A 24,697-nucleotide genomic window follows, 5' to 3' on the forward strand; every position below is an offset into this window, starting at 1 on the left:
CTGATTATGTTAAATTAGCTTTCAAAGATGCTCCATAGTCATGAAACTCCAAAGATGATGCGTTCAAGTGCCAAATGGTAGTCTCTCCCTGCACCCAAAAAACTCCAGGCCAGGTTTTGTGACTGACCGTCAGCCACCTCCGCATTTCTCAGACCTCTACTTTTTATCCCCTGAGCTAAAACTTGAACTCTTTTTGGTAGCTTACATATCAACACTCCTTTCATAGACAGCTGCAAACTTGAAAATACATTTTTGCTCCCAATTTGTCTATCACTTCTCAACTTTCCAGTCTGTGGCAAAACTTTCCGATCACGTGAGAGACTAACAGCGCAACAGGAATAGCGGATCACGTTACAATTGTTTGTTCACTGTTAAATCCACCAATGAGACACCCTTAAGGTAAGATGATCACACTAGTAAAAGATCAAATATGTAATTCCGAGCAACTACTAAAACAATTTATTTTCGTTATGATTATGTTCACGCCTGTATAATTTTTACTATATTGAGATGGAGACAAATTTTGTTTTCATTTATAATAGCAGGAGGAAGTAGTTGTTGAAGTTGTTCCGCGTCGGGACCTGTCAAAAGGAAGGACGCAATCTGGGGAGAAAGCTCCTCATCCCATCTCTTTCTCCTCTCCACCTGGTCATACAGGTAAACATTACGGTTACGGTAGTGCACCTCGTTGGACTCATTCTAATCTTTGTTTTTCTGTGTTGCTGTGTTTCACAGGTCCCCATCTCTCCATGGCCGGTGACCCTTACACCTTCACCACTGACTCTCTTCCCGACAACCCCTGTTTCCTGCCTCCGCTGGCCAATGGCCTTTTGGGATGGCGGGTTTACAACAGCACCATGCACATGGGGGGGGTGTACAACGGGGAACAGGGAGAATGCCACCGTGCAGATCTTCCTTGTCCTCTCGCTGTGACGGTTGAGACAGAGGAAGCTGCTCAAAACTCCTACAGCTTGGATGCCCATGCAGGTAAGTTCCTTGAGGACCTGATCCCTTCATCCATTCATTTTCTTTAGAGCGTGTCCTCATTAGGGTCAAAGGTGATCTGGGGCCTATCGTTGGGCAAGAGGTTAATTTCTAACATTGAAAAAAATAACAGCGGTTGATTATAATACTATATTAGGAGTGTGTACATAAAACAATTCTCTGTTTCTCGAACAGGTGTTTTCACAAACACACTGACCTCACCTAGCTTGACGGTCTCCCAGTCTTTCTACTCGCACCGCTACTTCTCCAACCTTATGGTAATGGAGATTGTGCTGGTGCGCAATGTGACTTCAGAGGTGCCATTGACAGTGAAGTTGGTCACTTCCTTTACACCTCAGAGCAAAGACATTGATTTTCAGGCTTCGGCTGACTACAGAGGTGGGAGGTGAGCCCCCCCCCAGTCAAAAAAAAAAAAATATATGAACCTTTTTTTGAGCATATTAGCATCTTTCTTTTGTTCCAGCCACATTCAAGGTCACCCACACAAAGCAGAATTCCCAGGATGCCCCTGCCCTACAGTTCACCTCATCTGGACCCCCATTCCCTCCAGCCTGACACTTCTACCTGAGCAAAGCCAGGACCGTTGGTACTTCATTGTGGCGGTGGCCGACTCTTTAGATGTCACAGAGGCTAGTTTTGACGAGGGCCTGGAGTTGATAGCGACAGACGGCTTGCGTTCTTCTCACGAAGCGGCATGGAAGGAGCTGTGGCTAAATAGCAATGTGGAAATTGCGGGATCCGAGCGCCTCTTGAAAGCTGTGATCGGCTGCATGTTCTACCTCCTTAGTGCTTTTCCCTCCATTCACGACACACTTGGTCATTTTGGCGGCGTCAGTCCAGGTGGACTATCCAATGGATCCGAAGCTCAGGATTATTGGGGTCATGTCTTCTGGGACCAGGTTGGAATGAAATTGAAAATGTCTACTGTTCCTCTTTCCTCTGTCACCATCTAACGACGACTTCCAACTCAACAGGAGATGTGGATATTTCCGACGATAGCTTTATTTTACCCCAAGATGGCCCGTGCCGCACTGGAGTACAGAGTGAGGACTATGGATGGAGCAAAATACAATGCTCAAAAGCAAGGATACCAGGTAAGGTCAAGAATAACGTGACTTGTGTTACTCATTGTGGACAGATAGAATGAATCAAACTACAAATGGAACTAAATCCACACAGGGGATAAAGTTGGCATGGGAGAGTGCCGTGTCAGGGAGAGAGATGTGCCCTGAAGATATTTACGGACAAGATGAGATTCACATCAATGGCGATGTCGCGTTGGCCTTCCGGAATTACTATTACCTCACTGAGGTTTGCTGCTCAGCTCCACCACATCATTGCGAGTCTTCTCCCAGTGACTTTGCTTTTTTTTGTTGTTGCAGGATGTGACAATGTTTACAGACGGTCAGGGAAGTCAACTGATATGGGGCGTGGCTGATTACTGGATTTCCAGGGTGACCTGGAACCCTGACGACCAGATGTATCATCTCTTAGGTAAAGGCTGCATTATAATCAGTTGATTCACTATTTTAGGTTAGCTGAACAATTTTAGGCATGCAATTGATATTTGAACTCAAATGGTGACGCAACACATTTAGACAGACAGTATAACAATTGATACATTCTTTATGGAAATGAACTCATATTCTTCCTGTCAATTATAAATAGTTGTGTATTTCAGGTGTCATGCCACCAGATGAGTATTACTCCAATGTCAACAACTCTGTCTACACAAACGCAGTGGCCAAATTAAGGTACTTGCATGTGCTTCCTTGGTCACGTTAATTTTCAATCATACCTCTGATGTGATAACGATCTTGTTTTCAGTCTGCATTTTGCTGTGGAATTAGCTGATCTTCTCAAATATTCTGCACCAAAGGAATGGCAAAATGTAGCGGACAACCTCCGTATACCTTTTGACACACAATTTCAATACCATCCAGAATTTGAAGGCTATACCAAAGGTATTTGTTGTCACCTGATCGAGTGGATTTAAAAGAGCAGATTTTTATTTTGTTCTGTCTTGCTTGCAGGTCTTCCAGTGAAACAGGCCGACACCGTGATGTTGAGCTATCCTCTCGGCCTGCCCGTGTCGCCGGAAATCAGAAGAAATGACCTTGAAGCTTATGAAAGTGTCACTGACCCTCATGGACCAGCTATGACTTGGGTTAGGCGCAAATCCGCAGTTTTGTTCACGTTAATATATCGTTCCGGTTTATTGTCCAGGTTTTCTAAACTGTGCTCTCTTCATCAATCAGGGAATGTTTGCGATTGGTTGGCTGGAACTGGGGGATGCAAAGAAAGCTCAACATTTGCTGGAGAAGTGCTTCAGAAACATCCAAGGACCTTTTCAGGTATCGCTGTAGACTACGCAAACTTCTCATTTGTTTACTGAGGAAATGTGTAATGGCCTTCCAGGTATGGAGTGAGTCATCAGACGGTACGGGAGCAGTTAACTTTCTTACGGGTATGGGAGGATTCTTGCAAGCCATTGTGTTTGGTTACGGCGGCTTCAGGTCAGTCATCAATCATCCCGCCTTGCTTGTTGAATCAAAATCAATCAATAGAATTATAATTTTTTTTTTTTCTAGAGTCCAGAAGGGATGCCTGGCCTTTTCCCCAATCCTTCCCGATGAGCTGAGTGAAATCTGCATCCGTGGTGTCAACTATTTGGGCTATCGGCTGGACTGGCTTTTTCGGAGAGATGAGGTGCGGCTCATACTGAAGGAGCAGGAAGGCCGTTTTGCCAGTGCCGAGATGTTGGATCTGCAGGTGGTCCTCAAGGCATCAAAGACTAAAATTCCTTTATCGCCAGGTAACATACACATTCGAATTATGAACAAGGAATCATTGAGGTTCATTTATTAAATGATAGATTATTAATTGGTATTATATTATGTCTTTGTAGGGGTGGAAGTAATATTTCCACGAGAACCTGGATATGTTTGCAGATGTGAACTGTCGTCTTTCTGCTGGCCTTTCTGAATAATTTGACAGATACCTCCCTTGTCCATACATTTGCAAATAAAATAAAAGCATCAGTCTCTCACAGACTGTGGGCGGGCCAGTTGCATCACTTTCGGAGCAACAGATTTGATTGACAGGTAAAGTTTGAAAGTTGACTTCATTAACCATGTATCCTGAGTATGAGTCATTTTCATGATTTTATAGCCTTATCTTATGTGATAAGTGATTTTTTTTTTTTGTTTCATTAAAATTTGTCAGATTTGTTCTCTGTTGTGTCAATGTTACAAGACATAATATTATTCAATAAAACTACCCTTATACTTCAATACAAGTATTTTGGCCTTTTTAGCAAGAATATATTCTTTCTTCTGCAAAAAGATAAACGAAGCTCACGCTGCAAAATGTTCCTGTTTACGACTAAGAATGGGCGGAGTTTGTTTTCCGCCTATTGTCAATTTGTGGATTTAAATCTGGACACAATACCCCGCCTATATATTTTCCACTGGGGTTTGCTCGATTTGTGTTTAGCTTTCGATTGTTTCCTCACCCCGTAAATTGTTTGCACCAATACACCCGCCCAATTTAGAGTACATGGTCTACAAAACGAACACTACTTTTGGCGAATGACGTCACCAAGTCCCACCTTCCCATTGGCCGCTGCAGTTTGAATTTCAAAGTTTCTGCAGCTGCGCCAGTGTGGGGCTGTCTTGGATATCGGCGCTCGGTAAAATCTACTTGACGATTAACCAAGACATATTTTTTTGATGGCTTTTGCTTAAGATAATATTCCATTTTACGGAGGTGCAATCATTGAATTCCCTTCATAATTGTTCCTGTTATCATGGTAAATAATGTGACATTACTTCCTTTCGTAGCTTCTGGGAAAATCATTGCCGCCTGCACATAAATAACAGAAAATGTTATGTTTGCTACTCACCGTCGTAATATTGGTATAACTACTTAACGTACTAGTAAATAGCGTCCTAAAAATAATTGAAATTGTTTCAGTTTGATAAATCGCTGTAACGTTATCGTGTTCGATAGCCTAAGTCAAGGCCCAGCGCGCGTGAATAGAACAGAATCCAAAATTTAGCCCGGTCTAGTGTTTACTTTAGTTGCTTATGATTAAAATCCTTGAATCGACTGTTGTTGTTATTATTTAATCCGACATATTCTTCGATTATTCGTGGGCAACTATTTGAAACATCAACAACGAACGACTTCCTGATTTATAACCGAACCAGACGTCAAAAGCGATTAGCAAGTGGTAACCTTTTGTTTTTGTCTTGTATGTGTGTTGTTTTCATGACCGCCGATGGATTGTTTTAGTGCTTGATGAAACTTTGACTTCATAGTTCGTCAAACCGGTAATAGGCCTATGCCCGTCGGGCACTTTGTATCTAAGTGATTATTACAATCCAACCACTTAAATTTACGATCGCTAGGTGTATGCCTCAATCCACTGCTCTGTTATGAAACCCCAGTAGATATGATTTTCCCAAATGTCATGTCTTTCAGAGCGAGAAGCCTCCAACAGCCACCATGAGCACTGTAAAATCATCTTTGTTGTCTCTGACAAAGATGTTTGCTGATAAAACGCAAGAGTTTTTAAATGACATTGACAATGTCCACATGGTTTGGCTTGACGAGATCCAACAGGAGGCCAAACTGATGTTCTCAAGGTGGGTGAATGTTTAATAACATACAGCATGAACAATCGTGAATGAACTTCTCACAATTATGCTTTCTTTAATTTGTAGCGATTCAAATTTTGAACCGGAGTTAATGCCCAAAACGCCATCACAAAAGAAGAATAGTCGCAGAAAGCGCGTGTCGGTCGGCCGGCAGGATGATTCTCAATTCAGGCGGAGGTTTGCTACACTTTAACATGGTTTCCATTTTCAATAATTATTGATTTTAGTGTGACTTAATTTGCCCTTTGTGCTGCAGGCTCTCAAGAGGTCGACGTAGTAATCTCCGTAGCGTCGCTATCAAGCAACTGGACTTCATTTCTGAGGATCCCATTGCCGATGTTTCCGCAGCTGACAGCAGCACCAGCGCACGTCCAAAACGCACTACTCGCAAAAATAAACAAACCATCGCGGAGATTACCGAGGATGTGAGCCAGCCTTCTCGCACAATCCCCGAGATTCAAATTGAGAGTAACAAAAAGCCAGAGCTGGTTGAGGATGAAAGCGTGGCTAAAAATACCCAGGTGGACGACACAGACGTCCCACCGGAAGAGCCGTGTGATGTCGGAAGTCATTCTCCGATTAAGATCAAGTCACCTCATGTTGTCGTCAGCATCACTGCAACAGAGCGTTTGTCTGCTGAGCAAGCAATCCAGCCCGTACCGTCTCCTGGGCGCAGCGCTGCAAAGATCGCCATAGCCGGCAATGGCAGAAGCTCACGGCGCAGCTCCGTGAGGTGCTCGTTGAAGGCCCGTCGCTCTCTGGCCGGTTTGCGGCACAGCATGATGCAGGAGTCCCTGCGCCGTAGCTCTCGGCGGTCCTTGCTGAAGAAGAACGCGGCTCGTAAGGCCAACTCGTCGCAAAGCAGTATCGCCGACTGTGAGAATCAACATTTTATTCAGATTCTCAGTCTGATTTGGCTTGTTAGTGTATTTTAAGATTTTTTTTTTAATTTTTTTGCTGCAGCCGCTTCTTCTTGTGAGTCCATGGATGAGATAGATGAAGTGTAAGTACTACAAATATTTTCTTGGTTGAATATACTCTACATTCCTGCAAAAAAAAAAATAGTGAGATGATTAAGGCTGAACGATTTCAGTAAAAAATTGAAGATTTGTTTATCACACAGGTATTGTAATTTCAGTGATGTGATTTGGGGTTATCGAATTGCGAAAATAATCCTGATCATTTTTTTCATAAATTTTTTTTTATTCTCCCCTTTAACTCTTCTCATTTATGACCACCACAGAGCATCGGAACCTGTGACCGCAGATCCTGAGGTTGCTATGACCAGTTCAGCCGATCCTCCTGAGGTACTGTGTTCACGCATGAACCTAATTTCCAGTTGAATCATTCGCAATTGCTAAAACGTGTATCGTACAATTCCATTTACGCAGCCGCTGTTGAGTGAGCAGCCATTATTGGCACATGTCACTCGTTCTGTAGCGATTAACTCCCCCAAGCTGGCCCCACCTTCACTGTATTCTCCCGAGAGGTACAACGAACAAAAGACAACAGGTATTTGCTGATGCTTCCATCTCATCCTCCAATCATAATTGCCCTTAAATTATTGTTCATATATTGTTTTCTCTTTGTTCCAGTTAACACGCAACAGACCCCGCTAACTAGTCAAAGGTGAATTTCATACTCTTTAAACTCTTTTGGCCCCGTGTCCCACTATGGCGGTTTTAAGTGACCAGTATCAATTGAATGATTATACTTAATTTATTTTTCAATTCTTTCTTATTTCCAAGCGACACGTATCTGATATGTTCTTTTTTTTTTGTTTTTATGTTTCCCCAGGTCAACTAATTGCATCAAACGCAAAACGGCCTCCCCTCCAGAAAGACCTACGAAGAGGTTCTCTAACCTCAAGAACAATCAAAGTGTAAGATTGCCAAATAAATCATAAAAATCCTCAAATTAGAATGTTGTCTTAAATTGACAGTTTCATAAATATCTCCCCCCCCCCCCTCCTCTTACAAGGCTGCCAGACCACACATGAAATCCTTTCTTCACACTGTGCAGAAGAATCAGATGCTGATGATGACTCCGACTGCCTTCAGCCGTAGTTCTGTGGTCAAGTCCTTCATTCGACAGAACACTCCTCTGAAGATTGACCCAAAGGTCAGCCACTTGATAAGCGCTTTTAAACTTAGCATCATGAGTCCTTTATGAACTACAGACAATGTTTGAGTATATTAACCATGTTTAGTTTAAGTGCTGATTTCTAAAATTGATATCGTGTATCAAATTGAATTTGACGTGACACAACTACAGTCACCACGGGCCATTTTCAATGTGCTGCAGATGCAATTTAGTTGAGCCGGTAATCATTGCATTGCATCATTTCATTTGTATTTCCTCTCTCCAGATGAGCATGACTAGAGTGGTAAGTACACGAGCACTGTTGGTGGTCATTTTGGTGATAGTGTCCACTCATTTAGTACTAAACTAAAGCCCCACCACATTCTAACCTGTGTGCACTCACCGTTTGTCTTGAAACGAGAGGTCGTAGTGAAGTTCCATCGTTGCGTGCTGCTTTACCGCTTCTTTTCTAATCGCACAAATTCGACAGGCCAGAGAGCGGCAAAAGCTGGAAGCACTGAGAAAGAAGCAGGAACAGGAAGAGGAGCGAATGAGGAAAATGGAGGAGGAGAAAAAAAAGAAGCAAGAGGAGTACAAAAGGTTTGATCCGGTTGGGGGGGGGGACGGACGCTGCTTTTGTGATTGGATTGCTCAAATGACATTTATTTTTGTCCGATAGGAAGAGGGATGAGAGGCTAAGAAAGGTGATTGAGGCAAAAGAGAAAGAAATGCAGAGGGAAGAAGAAAAAAAGAAGAAGATTGAGCAAAAAATGGCCAACATTGATGAGAAAAATGATAAGGTGAGATTTTGGATTTGGGGTGGTTGTGCCATGTCAAGGTGGGTCAACGTTGCTCCGTGAATGCAGCGTCAGGCGGCGGAGATGGCCAAGAAGCGAACTGCCACCAAACGTCAGGAAGAGCTTGAACTCAAACGGAAGCTGGAAGAAGAAATGAAAAGGAAGAAGATTCAACAAGCGGTAAGATTTGTATTTCTTTCGTTGTCTTTGCGCATCGAAACCCGCTTTTTTTTTTTTTTTTTTCTCCAACTTTAGGAGGAGGAAAAGCGGCAACAAGAGTTGCTGACTAAGAAGGCCAAGGAGCTAGCAGAAGCTCGCAGAGCCTTGGAGCTGGAGAGTCAACGCCTAGCTGCTGCTGAAAGGTCATCTTTTGAAACAAGTTTGATAGTCCCCTCCCCTTTTAATGCAGGGAATGGTTCAGACCAACCAATAAAAGATCAAAATCAGCAATATTGAGGCACCACAAGTGTCTTCAACAATTGACTCTAAAACAGGCACACAAAAGAAACAAACATTGTTTGTTTAAATATTAAAATGGTCAACTACATAATTTGGTTTCTACCTTATGTTGATTCTTATGTGTTGTTGTTTGTCCAGGGAGCGAGTCGAAAAAGAGAAGGCTCTCGCTCTGCAACGGGAACTGGAAAGAGCAGCTCGCGAGAAGGAGGAAAAAAGAAAACAGGTGAAGATCAAAGTTGTTTGCTTCCAAAAAAAAAAAAAAAAATGTGCATACCACTATACTAAGTTCCAAATACGAGTGAGTTTGTTCCAAAAAAATGCTTCCCTACTGCTTTGTCATTTCAAATTCTAAAGTTCTCTCTGTTCCACCAGGAAGAGGAACAGCAGAGGTTAGCTGCAGAGGAAAAGGCTGCTAAAGACAAAGAGGCTGCTGCTCTAAAAGTTGCACAAACAAAGGTGAATAGAAACCAATTTTATTTTGTAAGAGATGTATAGAATCAATATGAAGTAATGAAACCTGTCATCGGGTTCCCCCTAAAGTATATCACCCCTTCTCTCCCTGCCGCCCCATTTAAAAACACATTTTAAGATTTTATATATATATTTTTTTTGTTTTTCTTCCCTTGTGACTTCTTTTTCTATACAGAAAGCTGTTCCCCTCAATGTGACTATGGATATTGAGGTACCGTCAATCTGATTGATTTGTATATTTATTTTTTTGCTTTTACTTTCACCAAACCTGTCATTTTTTTCTTGTGTGCGTTACCTTGTTGCATTTTGCTAGATAGTATTTAATATTCTGACCAATTCCACAAGAGAAAGATTTATTTAGGCAGAATACTTTGGAACTCCTTTCCACTATTTTTTTTTTTTCCCCCCCTCCACAGAATTCTTTGTTGAAAACTCCGACAGGAAAAGGTGTCGGCCTCAACGTGACTGTGGATGTTGAGGTAAATCGGGAAACTGATGCACGTGTAGTGCTCAAGGTTCATCTCAAATTTTCATTGAGATATTTTTTTCTAAACTCTCTCAAAAACGATTTCCTCCCTGGCAGAAATCACCACAGTCATACGCCATCACTCCTAAGGGTGTCGACAAAACTTTGACTTTGTCCAACAATCCAGAAAACTATGGGATGGACCTAAACAGTGATGATTCTACTGATGACGAGTCTAAGCCAAGAAAGCCCATTCCTTCTTGGGCAAAAGGTATGCATCTTAAAATTTGGATAACTAAAGAGGTGTAAGAAAAAGCACCTGGAATCGGCAACGGTTGTTTTGATTTAATGAATCAAATGGTTCCATTTTCAAAATGGTTGCATCCTTTTAAATGTCTTGTTATTGTTGTAAATCTTAGTCTTAATTGCTGTATGATTTTATGCAGCATCAGGGCAGAATGACACAAAGTAAAAAAAAAAAAAAAATCCATTGTATGAATAGTAAATATTATTTGATCTTCCTCCCAGGTCACAATCTAGAGCAGATTATTTTGAGGCAGTACTTCAACCCTCCAGACATGGATTCTTTCTTTGGACCAATCGAGCCGCCAAAACTGGAGAAGCTGTTTTACAAGAGGAAATCGCGTTACTTTAAACGCACCAGCTCTGCTGTGTGGCACTCACCCCCCAACGCCAACAAATACTGATGGAAGTGATACCGTGCTGTACACATTTTTTTTTTTTTTTTTTTTTAATTTCAACTTAATCCCAATAAAAAGGTAATCGGTTTTCATGGAAAATAAGTGAATGTCAATCACAGATGACTTGTTTTACTGTTATGTACCTGAAATTGTTTTGTTTGGCATGTGACATACAGACAACATTTTCTTAGTCCTGCTTCCTGCTCGTTGCTGCTTTGTTTCCGCCGCCATCTACCAGCACGCCCAGCAGATCTCCTTCGGCCAATGAGATTCCAGAATCATTAGGGGAATTTTGCTGATTGGCTTCTTGTTGCGAAGGCATCGAGCTGGGAGCCGTCATTGTATTGAGCCCGCCGTTGCTGGCCTTAACGTTGGCCGCAAAGTTACCAAAGCTGCTAAGATTGCTGGTGTTGAGAAGATTTCCTGTCGTGCCAGCGCCGTTGCTGCTTGTCACATTAATGCTGCTCGAGCTACTGTTGGGATTATTTGGATTTGCCGGTCCGTGGCGATAGGGAGGGGTGAAGGAGAACACCCGTTCTCCCCCGCTTCCTGTCGTTCTAGCGCTCTGGGGTCCCGCCTGGCTGTCGGCGGACGGCAAAGTTTCCAGTGTCAGGCACGGAAGAGGAGGCCGGCGAGACAGCAGGCCGTGCCCACGTCGGAGTTTGGATATGGGACAAAGCTCGGGCGGAGGGTCGGGGAAGGAGAAGGCCGGGGCGGCGGATTTGTCGCCGTCTTCGCTCAGCCACGGGAAAGCCGACGATGGTGGCGGATTGTGACTGGGGGTGTCGGGAGGTAGAAGCTGTGAGCCGACGGTCTGAGGAGCGAGGGAGCTGGAGCTGCAGCTGCGATCCCATTCATTCTGAAGTCGCCGGGCAGGTCGAGGTCGGGACATTGCTGGGGGAACGCAGTGGATTGGCGTCTGGGGGCAACTGTAGAAGCCTGCTCTCTCATATAAGGGCATCCCGGAAAACACGTAATCCGGATCTGCGTTTAAGGGTTGGCGGCTTTGATTGGTGACCGACGGAGCTTCTGGGTGTAAGTACAGGGGGAATCGACTCAATGGGGCTCCGGGACGGCGCCGAAGCAGGGAGACCCGAGAAGAGCGTGGGAAGCTGGGGGACTGGACACCCAGGAAGCGACCCAAACCTCCCAACAGCGGAGTGGAATAGTTGGCTTCCTCGTTTTCTTTAATCTGCTCCAAATTGGACTGAAACTCCATTTCCTCTTTAGGAACACTATAGAGCACAATATCAATGAAACTGTTCAGAATGATTCCACATTCCCTATATCGAGTGTCTAAACGCGCTCCAATATTATTCCGAATACTGTTTTTAGACTCTCGTAGAAGATTTGACTTGAAAGCATACCTAATATCCAGAGCCGAACCCATGAATGATGGTTTGCAGTGATCAGCGCTGGCAGTAGTGTAGGGAGGTCGAGGCTCGGACTCATTCCAGTACATGTCCTTCTCAACTAGAGGGAGGCTGTCGTACATCTCATCCACAGACAGTAAAGATACCTGAAACACAATCACACAGCTAGGACCAATAGCGACAGCTCCTTTGTTCTTATGTAAATCAGCCATTTTTTCAGCCAAGGTGTATATTTGACAACACATCTAGACAATTTCATATCACAGATCACATCCGAACCTGTAAATTGCGATCGACGAGCCAGTTCGTCTCAAAGTCGTCATCGTCTTCGCCAAAAGGATTGATGAGTTGCTCTGCCACCTGAAAGTGGAACCGGATCAGCCACGGACCAAGCGTCAAACAGATTAGATTAGATCATCAGTGGTGTCAAACCTTCAACCAGCCAACGTAGAAGAAAAACTGCAGCAACGTGAAGACAGGCAGATAGAAGTCCAGGTCGTGACCGGGATAGCCTTGGGCCGGGTCCAAGAACTGACGACCAATCAGACAAGCCAGGAAGAAGCTGTAGACTGCCACCGTTGCCACCTAAACACCACATACTAGTCAAGTCGGAGCAGGAATTTGCTTTTGACATTCAGACCTCATATGAGCTGAAACAAACCTGAGTATACACAAGAGGCAGGCTGATCCAATCATATCCGTACAGCTTCATGCACTTTGCACGTAAACTGTTCAACTCCTACACGGTCAAGAACAAAAGACATTTTTTAAGACTGTTCAAAGCTGTTCACATTCGCTATCAGGACAAACATACCGTGAGGATGGCTGTGAGAGCCACATCGTTGTTGATGCGGCCCTCGGTCCGGGCCCGCAAAGCCAGACTCACAAACCACATGCAGGGAACCCAGAACTTGTTATGGGGGGAGGGCAAGTCCTCCAGATGCCTCAGTTCCTCGGATGTCATCAAACCTGAAAAAAAAAAAAATGTCTCATTTGAAGTCAATACACATGAAGAGAATAGCCAGGGTAATATTTGGTTTTCTTTACGGAGGATAAAGAATAGATGCCTACGAGTCATTCTATTTTCTGCTTTTGCGATCAAATTGAAATCGCTTAAAGCATAACACCTCCACAATATGAAGATTCTAATTGTCAGCCTGTCAATGGGGTTCACATTGTTTGTCAGGTCACCGGATTTGAAAAAAGCTAGGTGGTTCATTTAAACGCATAATTCTCTTGAAAGTTTACTTTGACAGTTTGACAATAAATCTCAACTGGGAATGGTTATAAACACCTTGAAATCTTAATCATCTCAGCGCGACATTACATCATCGGTACACAAAGTGTGTACTGTGCAAAGACTTCAAACACGCCACTTTGTCCCTGAATTGAGCTTAGTACTCGAGCCAAGGTTCAGCGTTTCCGTTTGACCAGCGTACCTGCTTGCACCAAGTGCTCCATGGTGGGGAACCTCTTGTAGACGGCCGTGCTGACCGAACGGTAGATGAGCACCCCGGAGAGATTGGCGTAGCGCACCAGAGTGCGCCGGGTCAACCTGGCGGCCTCGTCTGCTCCGCGCACGTGACCTCCCACCAGTGATGCCAGGCGGTCCGGCCAGGGGACGTTTTCAAACTGACCCCACCAGCGGGACACCACCAAGGTCACATAGAAACCTGCAAAGCAATGTTGAAGTTGGAACCCACTTGGGATCTACTGTAGGAGGTAGACTCACCGAGAACTAGGTGTCCAAATTAATGAATAGAAAATAAACCGATTATCAAATAAATCTAATATTTTAATCATCAAGTAAGCGTTTCGAGACAGTCTCTCACAATTCTATAATTGATCCAATCCTTCATGAAAACAGACTGATTTATCTTTTGTGTTGAATCAAAATATGAATAATAATTAGCAAACAACAGCTTTTATTTGGTGATATTGCTTAACTGTTGTTCAGTTGTTGTTTTTTTAATCGCTAAATAATACCAGATATAATCAAATAATTGATTCGTAAACAGTAATTGGGGAAAACATTTGTCATGCACTTGAATGAAAATAAAGTCGTATCCAATTATTTAATTCATCATTCTAAAGATAATCGATAGTGACAGCCCTACCGAGAACAAAGGACACTGGGATGAGCTCTGCGTAGCGGTCACAGTACATGGACAGCTTCTCAAACTGCCTCTTCTGCTCAACATTTAACACAAACCTAGTGTGGAAAACAACACATTAAAACATCGCAGTTTCATAATAATAAAACAAATAAATAAATTAAACAATAAAAATTTAAATAAGAATAAATAAAATAAATAGAAATTAAAATAAGAATAATTTCATTAAAATGACCGAAGGTGTCGGTACCTATAACCGATGCTGAAGAAGCAGTAGAGCAAGGTGAAGATGATGAGCTCCCTGTAGAGGAGCTTATAGATGCTGCCTTTCCAGCGTAGTAACAGGTGGAAGAAAGTGCCTAGGCCTGCGTCAGCCACTCTGCGAGAGTAGGTCACTGTCATTGCCGCTGCCGCTTCTTCTTAAAAGCCGACTCCCTCGTCTCGCATTGGCCTGACATGAAGGACGCCTCCGGTGTCTCGTCAGATCGCAGAATCAGCAATCGGTGGGCTGGATCTGCTGTCTGCCCAAATCCATACGCCACGACATTAATATCGTGAAGCCAAATGTGATCTGCTGCTTTCAGGAACACAAGAGGTCAACTGTAAAGATTCACAACTCACCGCTGAATCGCCATAACTGCAAGTGAGCCGTACACTTGGCCTCCGTGGAGAGAGAATGTTGGAGAAAAGAGAAGCGGGACCAGAAAAAGGAGAGCGTGGAGCTTCTACACCTCCGGTCACTTGATGTCTTAAGCTCTTTTGAGCAACAAAGCTGCATTGTTGGCTCCCGCAGGCTGTGTTAATCCCAACAAATCACACACAACCGGTCACTTAGATACATAATATCAATAAAAAAAAAATAAAACAACTTATTAGAACACTCAGGCGCTCTCACTGTGAAAATCTGTCTTTTATGAGTTTGTGTTTCACCATGATTATTATTATTATGATTATGAGAAAGCATGGTGAGCCCTCTGACGGAAGAAATGCGCACAGCCGGGTAGTTGTGGGCCAGGAGCTGTTAGGTGTTAGTGATTATTAACCCCTGCTGTCTAACCAGAAAAGCAGCGGCAAGGGCGAAGTGCGGACACAGCTCGATTGCCGAAACTCCTTGGTCGCAATGCTCTTTCATGTTCGACTTTGGTGAGTGTGACTTTCTTGCATATCAGATGACCTCAGTTAGGAATGAACAGCCCCTTTTTGGGGACATTGTGTGCAGCATTGAGGTGTGGTGGCACTTGTGAAAACATTTAAAGGTCATTTATTGATATAGTGTATAGCATTTTTTGTATGAAGCATTGTCTAACGCCCCTTTTCTTTTTTTTCAGGGGCCAACCCATAAGCTCTGGTTCAATTGTTTGCTTCCACACAATTGAAGCAGATTGCTTCTTTTGAGTGACATGGATGCTTTCGAGGGAATTCACAGTGTTCGGATTTCGCCTTCTCCGCCGCCCCCGACCTCCTCCGCTCGAGCCTATGAAGTCCTGAAGGCAGGGAGGTCGGGAATAGCAGTGTATTCTTCTGCTGTGTTCTTTGGGACGCCATCCGAGGCTGAGGAGAAGGGCTGCGTGGTAGGAAGGTATGCCATGACAAATCATGATCATGATGGGAAACAATTGGAGAGATTGTAGTGGATTATTGTACAATATGTGTCATTCTTAATGGACAAAGAGATTAGAATTTCTGGTACTCTTTTTACACCAAGTAGGACTACCCCCCTCCCCCTTCCCAGTTGGATAAAAGGGGTAGATTTTATTGCTTTATTCATATTCCAGAAAATCAGAATACTGTATTAGGCTCAGATAATGACTTGACTTGACTTTTAATATTTCTCACAGCATATTATAGATTGTAATCTGATCTAAGAGCAATTTGATTGGATGCTCAGAATAAATATATATGGTGTTTATATGGTGTGACGAATTTGGTCATGTGAACACATGCCGGGACGCTTTTTGGTGTCACGTGACTTGGAAGCCAGGCAGAATAAAAAAAAAAAAAATAAAAAAAAAAAAAAAAAAAGGGGAAATATGAAGGTTACGGCTGGGAAAAGTGCAAAATAAGCATTCGCGTTCATTGTTGTTTGCTGGCTGCTGAGCCAGTACTTGATGACGTCAGCGTCCGCATTCCTTCGCGTTGTGTGAGGCACTGATTTTAAACTCGGAGCTCGTCACATTTCGACAATTTTAACAACACGGACAGCTTAAGGACGCAGTCGGCAGACAAATTGAAGTGGGGACCAGGTCTTCTCTTCTGGACGCTGACAGGGTAAAAGTGTCACTCTTTCTTTGTGGGGGAAAATATGAACAAAGTTGTAAATCGCCTGGCTAGCTTAAAGTGCGACTACTCTGTCGCGCAAAACTGACTTTGAGCTTAAACGTCATCATGTTGGGAACATTCAAAAAGCCGGCAATTGATTTGTTGTTATTAAAGTTGCTTTTCCCATTATTGCCGTTCACCTTTATAACCATGCCATGCTAGGAAAGTTGGCGTACATTGTCCAGTTTATTATAACCAGATGTTTTTAAGTCACGTGAGATCACTTTGCGACTGAACCGTATCAGAATGATTCCAGCGATATACGATTTTTCCCCCCTACTGAAACAAATATTAAGAACTGTTTGAATCATATTAAAACAATCCCAATCTTGTTTCAAGTTTACAATATTGTCACGAAACTGTCAGATCAATGCAAAATTGGCCCAAAATAAATGTGATGACATGGCATAATTAAAACTTTAGTGCACAATGTGAGCCAAAATGACAAGCAGCACATGTGACTTTTATTTTCCTCTCTCTAGTGCAGTCGACCTTTTCTTGACAAAGTGATAAAGTATCACTGAGGCCAACAAAACCAACAACAGCTGTCCTCGTGGCATATTTCTAGACAAAGCAGCCTACTATTGTGGCCGTAGCATGATTCTCGCTGAGGGTGTGAAAGATCCCAGCATAAAATAAAGGACGAGCCCAAGAGCTCCTTTTGGGTGCATAAAGTTATGTTTTTGATGCCATGCAGGTTGGTAGATCTGGATCCCGAGCCAGATCCCAGATTGGAGGGAAGAGGCCAGGTTGGGCCCACACTGGATATAAACCATGACGTCCAGTCCCGCCTGCGCAGTTCCTCCTTGGAAATGCGAGAGAAGGAAATTCGCGAAAAGGGCTCGGAGATCCTCAGCGAACAGTTAGATGCTGCAAAGAAGGTTCTGCCATTACTTTAACACGTAAACACACTCTGCAGTGATTTAAAAGGGGAAGTGACACAAGTGAACTCCTTTCTCCTGGTACTTTTCAGGAACTCAAACTAAAAGATAAAGAATGTGAGCGTCTGTCGCAGGTCAGAATTCAGCTGGAACAAGAACTGGAGGAGCTCACCGCCAGTTTATTTGAGGTCATCATCATTGTCCCAAAAAAAAAATATTTTACTGGTTGAAATGAATTGGAATTGATTCCATTTTCTCCACAGGAGGCTCACAGGATGGTTCGTGAGGCAAACGTCAAACAAGCAGGAGCAGAAAAACAACTGAAGGAGGCTCAAGGAAAGGTGTGTGTACTCTTTGCTAAACAATTAGTAATACGGAACCTTGCATTTTTTGCATTTGGCCGGCAGATTGACGTCCTTCAAGCCGAAGTGACGGCGCTCAAGTCTCTGGTGTTGACCTCCACTCCATCCGCGCCCAACCGCCAACTCCATCCCCAGCTGCAGCTCCCCATCGGCGGAAACAATCGCAGCAAAAGTATGAGCGGTGGATTCCCGTCCCCACCTGGCAAACCGGAACCTCCGTCACTTCCCGTTCAGCCCGTAGTCAAAGAGGACCGAGAGGTAAAGAATAGCGTCCACAGTTGCAAGCTTTTCCAAATTGTTCCTTGCTTCCTTCAAGTCTTAGGCTTTCTTCTCTTAACCTTGTTTTCTTTCCTTGTAAATTTTCTCTCAGCCTGCTGTTCCCGCTCTCCTCTAATTCTCTGTCAGCTTTCTGGCCAGTCTTTGAGTTTTTTGGCAGAGTGAACAGGTAACTGTCCCCCAACTCTGTCGAGCTCAGCCTCTCGGTTACGTTGACTTCCGGACCGACACCGAGAAACTTGTCTTTGCTGACGAGATGAGTGAGGGACTGTCTTGTCTTTACAGATGGACTCGGTTCTATACGCAGAGTTCCTCATGTGGAAAGAGCATCCGAGTCTAGATCGCTCATCGGCGCTCATGAGTCGCATCTACCGAGAAGACATCGCGCCCTGTCTCTCTTTTACGCGATCTGAGGTTAGAATCTTCTGGCCGCATTCAGTTGAAATCCATTTTCTGATCAGTGGAGCTTCTTGTGCCCCACAGCTGTCCCAGCTGGTGCAGAGCGCCGTAGAAAACAACTCTCTGACTATCGAACCCGTGGCCATGTCAGCGTTACCGATAGTTAAAGCTTCAGCCGTCGAATGTGGAGGACCTAAGTGAGTTGTTTTGCGTGTGTGACAACGGCCACTCTGTCTTTTCCTTTCTGGGACCCCTGATGTCAGAGAAAGCACGTTGTGGAAATACAGGGCGGGGGAGATCAAAATTTCCAACTATACAACTTCATGGGTTCCAGTTGTAGTTCTAATCAGGGTATTTAACCTGTGGGCACTTTTCCAATCACTGTCTCACTTCCAAATCTTGTGTTTGCAGTTACTTTAGGGCAGCAGTGGAGACGTAAGTCCACTCAGCAAGCTTGTCACTCTTTCACTAATCCGCATTTACTGCCAGCACGAGATGACTCCGTGACAAATGTCACTAAATTGACCTCATGCATGCGCCTGACCACTCACTTCTCATTGCTCGGACCTCACCTGGTTATTTTCCGTCCTCTTTGACCTAAAAGCGCATCCTTGATGTTCATTGTCTGACAGAAAAAGACTGGACACCATGTTTCCATTATTCAAGCCGCGGTTCTTTGAACAGTCCTAATTTCCCGGCAGAAAATGTGCGCTGAGCGGCGTGTCTCGACAGTGCAGACATCGCATAAAACTCGGCGATAAGGGCAACTACTACTATATTTCCCCCTCCAGCCGAGCACGGGTAAGTGCGTCACTTTATCATCATCATCATCATCATCTGTTTGTACCATTCACACGGCCTCGTTTTGTCTTTCCAGATCACGGCCGTGTGCAACTTTTTTACATATATCCGCTACATCCAGCAAGGCCTGGTCAGGCATAATGGTAAGTCCATTCACAAATGACTTTTTTTTTTTTCTTTTTTCCGCTGCTGTCATGTTTTTAACCGCACCTAAAATAAGATTGTTGTCATTTTCTCCAGCCGAGCAGATGTTCTGGGAGGTGATGCGACTACGAAGGGAAATGAGTGTAGCCAAGTTGGGTTTTTTCCTCACAGAGCAGAGTTAGACGACCAGATTGACCAGCGTGATATGACACGTCTGGCTTACAAAAAGGTCAACCGAGAAAACAGTTATACAATAAAAAGCACAGTACAAAAGTACTTATGATCTTTCCATATGCTTAGTTTTTAATCTTGTGCATAAAGTCGCCCACGATATTATTTGTCCATACAAATGCTTTTTAGTTCATTCAATTGTACCTGAAGTAAAGTATGAAAAATATTACATACATAAAGTGTAAAGTTTTACAATCATCTTTTAGGGACAGCTCAGCCATAAGTGTTGGTATGAAATAAGATGTTAAGCTCGAAAATCTAAAATACACAAATGAAGTTTTGCACATCCAAAATCAACACAATGTATGAGCCATTGACAACAATGCATAAATGTAGTCCATAGCCATTGTGCATTGGTTATTTTACCTCATTATGTATTATTATAGTTTTTATTTTGAACAGTCAACTGTATTGTGAAGGTGACAATCAAGAAATGTCTAGGTGCAATAACCGCTTGCTTGTACGGCAGTGAACTGCCAACACTCCATTAAAGTCCCGACTATCTTTGTCATTTCTTTTATTCAGTTTGTAATGAATAGAGTAGTTGGAAGTATGAGAAAGAGTCTGATTGATGTATTGCGGTCATCACCATGAATGACCTGTTTACAACAAACCACAGCTTGGGACACACCCACAGTTGTTACACAGGTTTAGAAGCAGGAATTGAACACGGGCGTAGCAAATCAACATCAAGGCCACGTAGCACTCCAAGGGGCTTTATGGAAAGAAAATCAGACATTCCTGTAAAGCCTGTGGTTTCCGGCTTCAAATCGCTTTTGTAAGCTCGCCGCTCTGCTTCCGTGACCTCTCCGTACAGTTTGCAGGAAAGCTCAATAAATCATTTGTTAATAATTGAGTAGGTGCTCGGTGACATAATGGCACAAAGGACAAAACAATAAGCTGGCTCTTTGCCTTTCATGCTGTACGTTTCCATCAATGAAAGCTCAAGTCAGTTTGCAGATATTTTTTTTATTTTTATTTTTTGAAATGTGTGCTTAACTTTCCCCTTGGCAACCTCCAGCACAGGCTGACTCTTTGTTTGGCAACCACCTGAAATGAAAAGAGATTTATTTGTTCCTAATATGAATGACTGACAAGTTACATTTCAGTGTCGCCACTCGCCTTCGAAAACAGTAAAGGAGAATCAACATCCCGCCGACACCGCCGAGCACGACAGTGGCTGCCGTTGCAATGGAGACGGGGGACGGCGAGGAGAACTCTGGATGGGTTCACACAAAAAGTATGCTACCAAATGCCAAACGATACATTATTTGGCATACGTCGCAAACGTTTCGTTTGAGAATAATGAACCAACCTGAGCAAGAAAAAGAACCTGGCAGGTTGAGACATTCCATATTTTGTGGGCAAACAGTAATTGGTTGCTCACATTCGTTAATGTCTGAAAGGAAACATGGCGTGGACAATCTGGGTGTGACTGTTATTTGAGCACCTTGTATTCATAAAAACTAACATTGGATTACCATGGCATGTTGGAGGTGGGGAGCTCCACTGCTGACTTAGTGCATCACAGCTGAGAGATGAAGAACCTTGCAGCTCAAAACCAGCTTTGCACTCATACGTGATCACAGAATCGCAGAGCAAGGAGTAGCCCGATTGGATTCTGGGTACGGGACCGCACTTGGGATCTTGGGGAAGAGTTTACAGAACAATTGTCAACACATTACGGACAACTTTGGTCACGTTCCTCACCGGAGTGAGGTTCTTTCCATGGGCTGAGGTCAAGCTTAGGGATGAGTGGGTTGGAGCAAGCCAGCAGGGCATCTGGGTTCTCTGTGCGTGAGAAGGGGTCTTCGGGCACATGGGTGATGTGGCTGTTGTCACAAATGATTCGGGACAGAGAGACGGCATGGAGGTGTGTCCTCTGCGTAGTGGTGAACACGCCCTTCCTCTCCCACCAAAACCTTCAGACACAGACTTGTGTAAAGCAGTGCTGGTCAAGACTGAGCAGAGACGTAATCTACCTGTCACCGTCTCGTAGGGCTCTGAATTGTCGGGCCAGCAGGCAGGACAAGAGTGGTCCCACTCTGCCTCCGGGTAGAGCCGGTTCAGAAATGGCCCCGACCCACACATCGATGTTGTGCGGCGTGCCATACAGTTGCTGGAATTTGTGAGCTAATGTTGGGCTACCTAAGATGTCTGCCAGCTCGGATTTTGTATCGGGAACCGAGAGACCGCAGAACCTTCGCCATGAGCTGTATCCTGGTTGGAATCAGATGAGGACGGTCAAGGAAACGTTGGTGCTTTTCGAGGAACTCTTGGTACCTGGCAGGCCGTGGTCCCGGCCCCGTTGAAGGTTGAGGGCCCCGAGGTCTAGTGGCAATCCACCTTGCGCCTGAAAAAGACGCTCTGTCAGTTCCTCCACCATCATCTGACCAGGAGTCTGGAGCTTAGCAGGAGACAGCAAGAGGCCACGTAGTACTGGGTCGATACCGCCTGTTGAGGACACCAGGTAAGAAGATATTTCGATATCAGGAGCAAGCTTCATCTTACCCTCTTGGACGACCCTCCACGAGGCAAACAAAGAATGATGCAGAGGGAGCGAGGGATGTCGGGAGTTGGCGGCGTACCCTGGCCCGAGCCTGGTCACGATGGGCTGCACGGTGACGTGAGCAAAACGAAAAGCGGCTGTAGCAAAGACGTTGGCGATGCTGGGATCCATGTCAGGGTCATAACCCTCATAGGGAGGTATCTGCCTGGACATGGCCGTCTCTCCGAGGACTCGTGGAAGGTAGTGCTCCCACGTTAGGATCTGGAAAGCAACGAGACTCAAGTCACCGGGGGTTAGGGGAAGAAAAAAAATTCCGGAGCCACAGCGACTACCATCTCGGAAGCATTGTACCTGGTGGATGGCTCCTATGATCTTCCGGGCCTCCTGGTAGAGGGTGTCGGGACTCCAGTGGGGGTTTAGGTTATGAAGCTCTTTGACCAGACGGTTGTGTTCTCGCAGGAAGAGCGTGTGGAGGACCACCATACCGAGATGCTCATTGGCTCTTGAATCACCTGGTAAACATGACTCATGAGCTCCGGTGGTGGAAAGTAAGATGGTTCAAATACTTGGTGCCTAACATTTCACGTATCTGTAGTTGAGCATTTTTTCTTATCATGACAATCGCATCCTAGACTGGACTGGACTACGCTCACCAGCTTGGAAGCAGGACGTGGCATTGTCCCGTTGTCTGGAGCCTTCTCTCGGGCCACAGGGATCCAAGTGATCCTGCGGACGAGGCAAGAAGGGCAGGTAGGCCAGCTCCCCGTCCGAGTGCTGCGAGTTACAAGCCATCAAGCCGAGCGGAGAGGAGCGGTCGCGTAGCTCCAGAGCTTGGCTATCGGAGCTACCGTACACCATGCTGGCGTCCACAAAAGAGGTGATGGCGTTGAGCTGCTCACGGTGCAACGGGCGCCCAGCTCCATCCAAACAGCTTGGAGCAGAGCGCAAGAAGGGCATGCAACTCTGAAGGCCATACCGTAGATCAGATGGTGGAATCTGACGGGAAAAAAACTCCAGTTCAACAAAAAAAGAAATCTTTACAGAGTTTAGGATGAAACACACCTCGATGGGAAAGCAGGGTGAATCCCGGCTACAGGTCCGGGTGCAGTCCGCCCCAGTCCGAAAAGCCACCGTGCTGGGGCTTTGGGGGGTCAGCACCAAGTCGTGGTCAATCCACTGTCCCCACTCGACCAGCAGGTGGGATAAAGCGGAGTCCAGAGAGATGTTGTCATTCTGAGTGAAGAGAACCTCCTGAGACACCAGTCGGACCTGCGAAGACCACCAAGTGAGGGAGGCAAAGGGTGGGCGACGGGGAATTGCTCCATGGGGTCTTACTGGTGGCAGGCTAAAGTTATGGTAGGTGTGGTCTGGATCCCAGCCTCTTGGTGTCCCCCATGTGTCTTCATACTCTGGAGGCAACCAGCGAGAGTAGGGAATGTTTGCAGAGCCCCATCTGGGATGTTCTCTGAGCAGGAGGAACAGCAACCAAATCGAGTTTTCTCTTTTTATTTTTCTTAAGCTAGTCATAAACTAACAAGTGAAATGAAAGAAAATGATCAAGAACCAACCTGTTGTTACAGTGGGCAGTGATGGATCGGTAACGTTCTGCCACACAGCCAGTAGAACATCCGGATGTGCGTAATTGAGCCAAGCAACCAGTGGCTTGAAGTAGATTTTCAACATCTGCTTCACTCAGAAGCTCTGAGGAGGACAAATTCAAGTGAGTATGCATTTACACAGTTCTTGGCTAGCTCAATCAAATCAAATTGAGCAGCTACTGTTATCCCGATCACACAGTTGTACCTAATGAACCGTCCGTTCGTTCCAACTTTGTACTGTGACCGCCAGTGCGCGTGTAGACCATTTCTCGGATCACTTCCACCGTGTTATCCAGCAGCTCGCCAGCCCGAACGTGAGTCCTGCTTGTGCTTTGGCTCTGCTTGAAGTGAACCAACAGATCGGTCGGTCTCAGGGAGCCTTCGGACAGAGACTTCTTCACCCTAAAGAATGGCATATTGTTCAAATGACTGAAGATGGGAAATATTGCCATGTTGCCGACCGTTCTCTTGTCTGAGCGTAGGCGCCGTCAGTCAGCTCAATGGCCTTGCGAAGAGCCTCCTTCACAAATACAGAACCTGCGTGTACTGTTTCCGACAGAAAAAAAAAAAGCAGAATACTAGTTGGGCTTAGTGGTTCTTCATGAACCAGATGCTCAAAGGTCCTACCTGAGGTGTTTTTAAACAACACTGCTCGTTGTGGGAGGGCCAAGAGGAGGATGATGATCACCTATAAGGAGTAGACATGGGGAAAAGAGATACTTTGCACAAAACAATGTGAATTTCAAGCAACTCACCCCTTGTAAAGTCTCCATCTTGATATGTTCCCTGTTCAAATCAGACAGCTAGTACAGAACAGTATCTTACTGCTGTGCTGACTGAGCAGGTGTGTGTATCAAATGGCCATTTATACAGCAGCAGGTATGTGCAGAATCCCCCTTATCATACCACTGGTGACAGGAAGGCAACATCAAACATAAGCCTTGCAGTGCCGCTTCCAGCTCACAATTTTTTTTTAATTTAATGTATGATAAAAAGCATTGTGTCATGTTAGGATCATTTAAAAAGATGAAAAAGTCTGCCAGCTGTG

General features: G+C 44.7%; 5 protein-coding genes across 9 annotated transcripts; 3 read left to right on the forward strand and 2 right to left on the reverse strand.

Moving 5' to 3' along the window:
* The first annotated feature begins 138 nt into the window (after positions 1-138).
* Positions 139-4,278, forward strand: pgghg (protein-glucosylgalactosylhydroxylysine glucosidase). Its single transcript, XM_085914610.1, has 15 exons — positions 139-399; positions 543-657; positions 736-987; positions 1,180-1,390; positions 1,469-1,904; positions 1,980-2,099; positions 2,185-2,316; positions 2,388-2,499; positions 2,687-2,759; positions 2,833-2,969; positions 3,039-3,172; positions 3,264-3,359; positions 3,424-3,521; positions 3,597-3,820; positions 3,914-4,278. The coding sequence occupies exons 3-15, from the start codon at positions 750-752 to the stop codon at positions 3,988-3,990; spliced, it is 2,088 nt and encodes a 695-aa protein (XP_085770736.1). The 5' UTR covers positions 139-399; positions 543-657; positions 736-749; the 3' UTR covers positions 3,991-4,278.
* Positions 4,279-4,647: 369 nt separating this feature from the next.
* On the forward strand, positions 4,648-10,760 carry incenp (inner centromere protein). 2 transcript variants are annotated; one of them, XM_085914925.1, is made up of 21 exons: positions 4,648-4,816; positions 5,491-5,654; positions 5,733-5,843; positions 5,923-6,542; positions 6,630-6,669; positions 6,910-6,973; positions 7,058-7,178; positions 7,262-7,295; positions 7,464-7,548; positions 7,647-7,787; positions 8,035-8,052; positions 8,239-8,348; positions 8,428-8,548; positions 8,615-8,725; positions 8,801-8,907; positions 9,143-9,227; positions 9,377-9,460; positions 9,651-9,686; positions 9,892-9,954; positions 10,059-10,212; positions 10,470-10,760. In XM_085914925.1, the coding sequence occupies exons 1-21, from the start codon at positions 4,814-4,816 to the stop codon at positions 10,646-10,648; spliced, it is 2,451 nt and encodes an 816-aa protein (XP_085771051.1). In that variant the 5' UTR covers positions 4,648-4,813; the 3' UTR covers positions 10,649-10,760. The 2 variants fall into 2 exon arrangements, with proteins under 2 accessions (XP_085771051.1, XP_085771052.1); XM_085914926.1 differs by lacking the exon at positions 8,035-8,052.
* Positions 10,761-10,771: 11 nt separating this feature from the next.
* best1 (bestrophin 1) lies at positions 10,772-14,531 on the reverse strand. The gene is made up of 9 exons (XM_085914928.1): positions 14,380-14,531; positions 14,133-14,227; positions 13,455-13,688; positions 12,830-12,984; positions 12,677-12,754; positions 12,448-12,600; positions 12,295-12,375; positions 12,010-12,161; positions 10,772-11,877 (listed from the first exon to the last, which is right to left on the reverse strand). The coding sequence occupies exons 1-9, from the start codon at positions 14,529-14,531 to the stop codon at positions 10,830-10,832; spliced, it is 2,148 nt and encodes a 715-aa protein (XP_085771054.1). The 3' UTR covers positions 10,772-10,829.
* Positions 14,532-15,188: 657 nt separating this feature from the next.
* rab3il1 (RAB3A interacting protein (rabin3)-like 1) lies at positions 15,189-20,053 on the forward strand. 3 transcript variants are annotated; one of them, XM_085915240.1, is made up of 12 exons: positions 15,189-15,272; positions 15,458-15,708; positions 17,146-17,329; positions 17,422-17,517; positions 17,593-17,670; positions 17,737-17,949; positions 18,253-18,381; positions 18,451-18,563; positions 18,778-18,801; positions 19,068-19,167; positions 19,244-19,310; positions 19,408-20,053. In XM_085915240.1, the coding sequence occupies exons 2-12, from the start codon at positions 15,530-15,532 to the stop codon at positions 19,491-19,493; spliced, it is 1,269 nt and encodes a 422-aa protein (XP_085771366.1). In that variant the 5' UTR covers positions 15,189-15,272; positions 15,458-15,529; the 3' UTR covers positions 19,494-20,053. The 3 variants fall into 3 exon arrangements, with proteins under 3 accessions (XP_085771366.1, XP_085771365.1, XP_085771367.1); XM_085915239.1 differs by lacking the exon at positions 15,189-15,272 and adding an exon at positions 15,333-15,385; XM_085915241.1 differs by lacking the exons at positions 15,189-15,272; positions 18,778-18,801 and adding an exon at positions 15,333-15,385.
* Positions 20,054-20,497: 444 nt separating this feature from the next.
* On the reverse strand, positions 20,498-24,425 carry epx (eosinophil peroxidase). Of its 2 annotated transcripts, none has more exons than XM_085914184.1 (16): positions 24,277-24,425; positions 24,111-24,195; positions 23,855-23,987; positions 23,620-23,752; positions 23,387-23,516; positions 23,114-23,320; positions 22,705-23,047; positions 22,403-22,563; positions 22,054-22,312; positions 21,826-21,996; positions 21,525-21,762; positions 21,253-21,464; positions 21,024-21,188; positions 20,858-20,941; positions 20,665-20,761; positions 20,498-20,592 (listed from the first exon to the last, which is right to left on the reverse strand). In XM_085914184.1, the coding sequence occupies exons 3-16, from the start codon at positions 23,913-23,915 to the stop codon at positions 20,538-20,540; spliced, it is 2,316 nt and encodes a 771-aa protein (XP_085770310.1). In that variant the 5' UTR covers positions 23,916-23,987; positions 24,111-24,195; positions 24,277-24,425; the 3' UTR covers positions 20,498-20,537. The 2 variants fall into 2 exon arrangements, with proteins under 2 accessions (XP_085770310.1, XP_085770309.1); XM_085914183.1 differs by having other exon boundaries at positions 23,855-24,051.
* Positions 24,426-24,697: the final 272 nt, after the last annotated feature.

This window comes from Syngnathus leptorhynchus, chromosome 6 (assembly GCF_054491065.1).
Source record: "Syngnathus leptorhynchus isolate UIUO chromosome 6, UIUO_Slep, whole genome shotgun sequence".
Classification (NCBI taxonomy): domain Eukaryota; kingdom Metazoa; phylum Chordata; class Actinopteri; order Syngnathiformes; family Syngnathidae; genus Syngnathus; species Syngnathus leptorhynchus.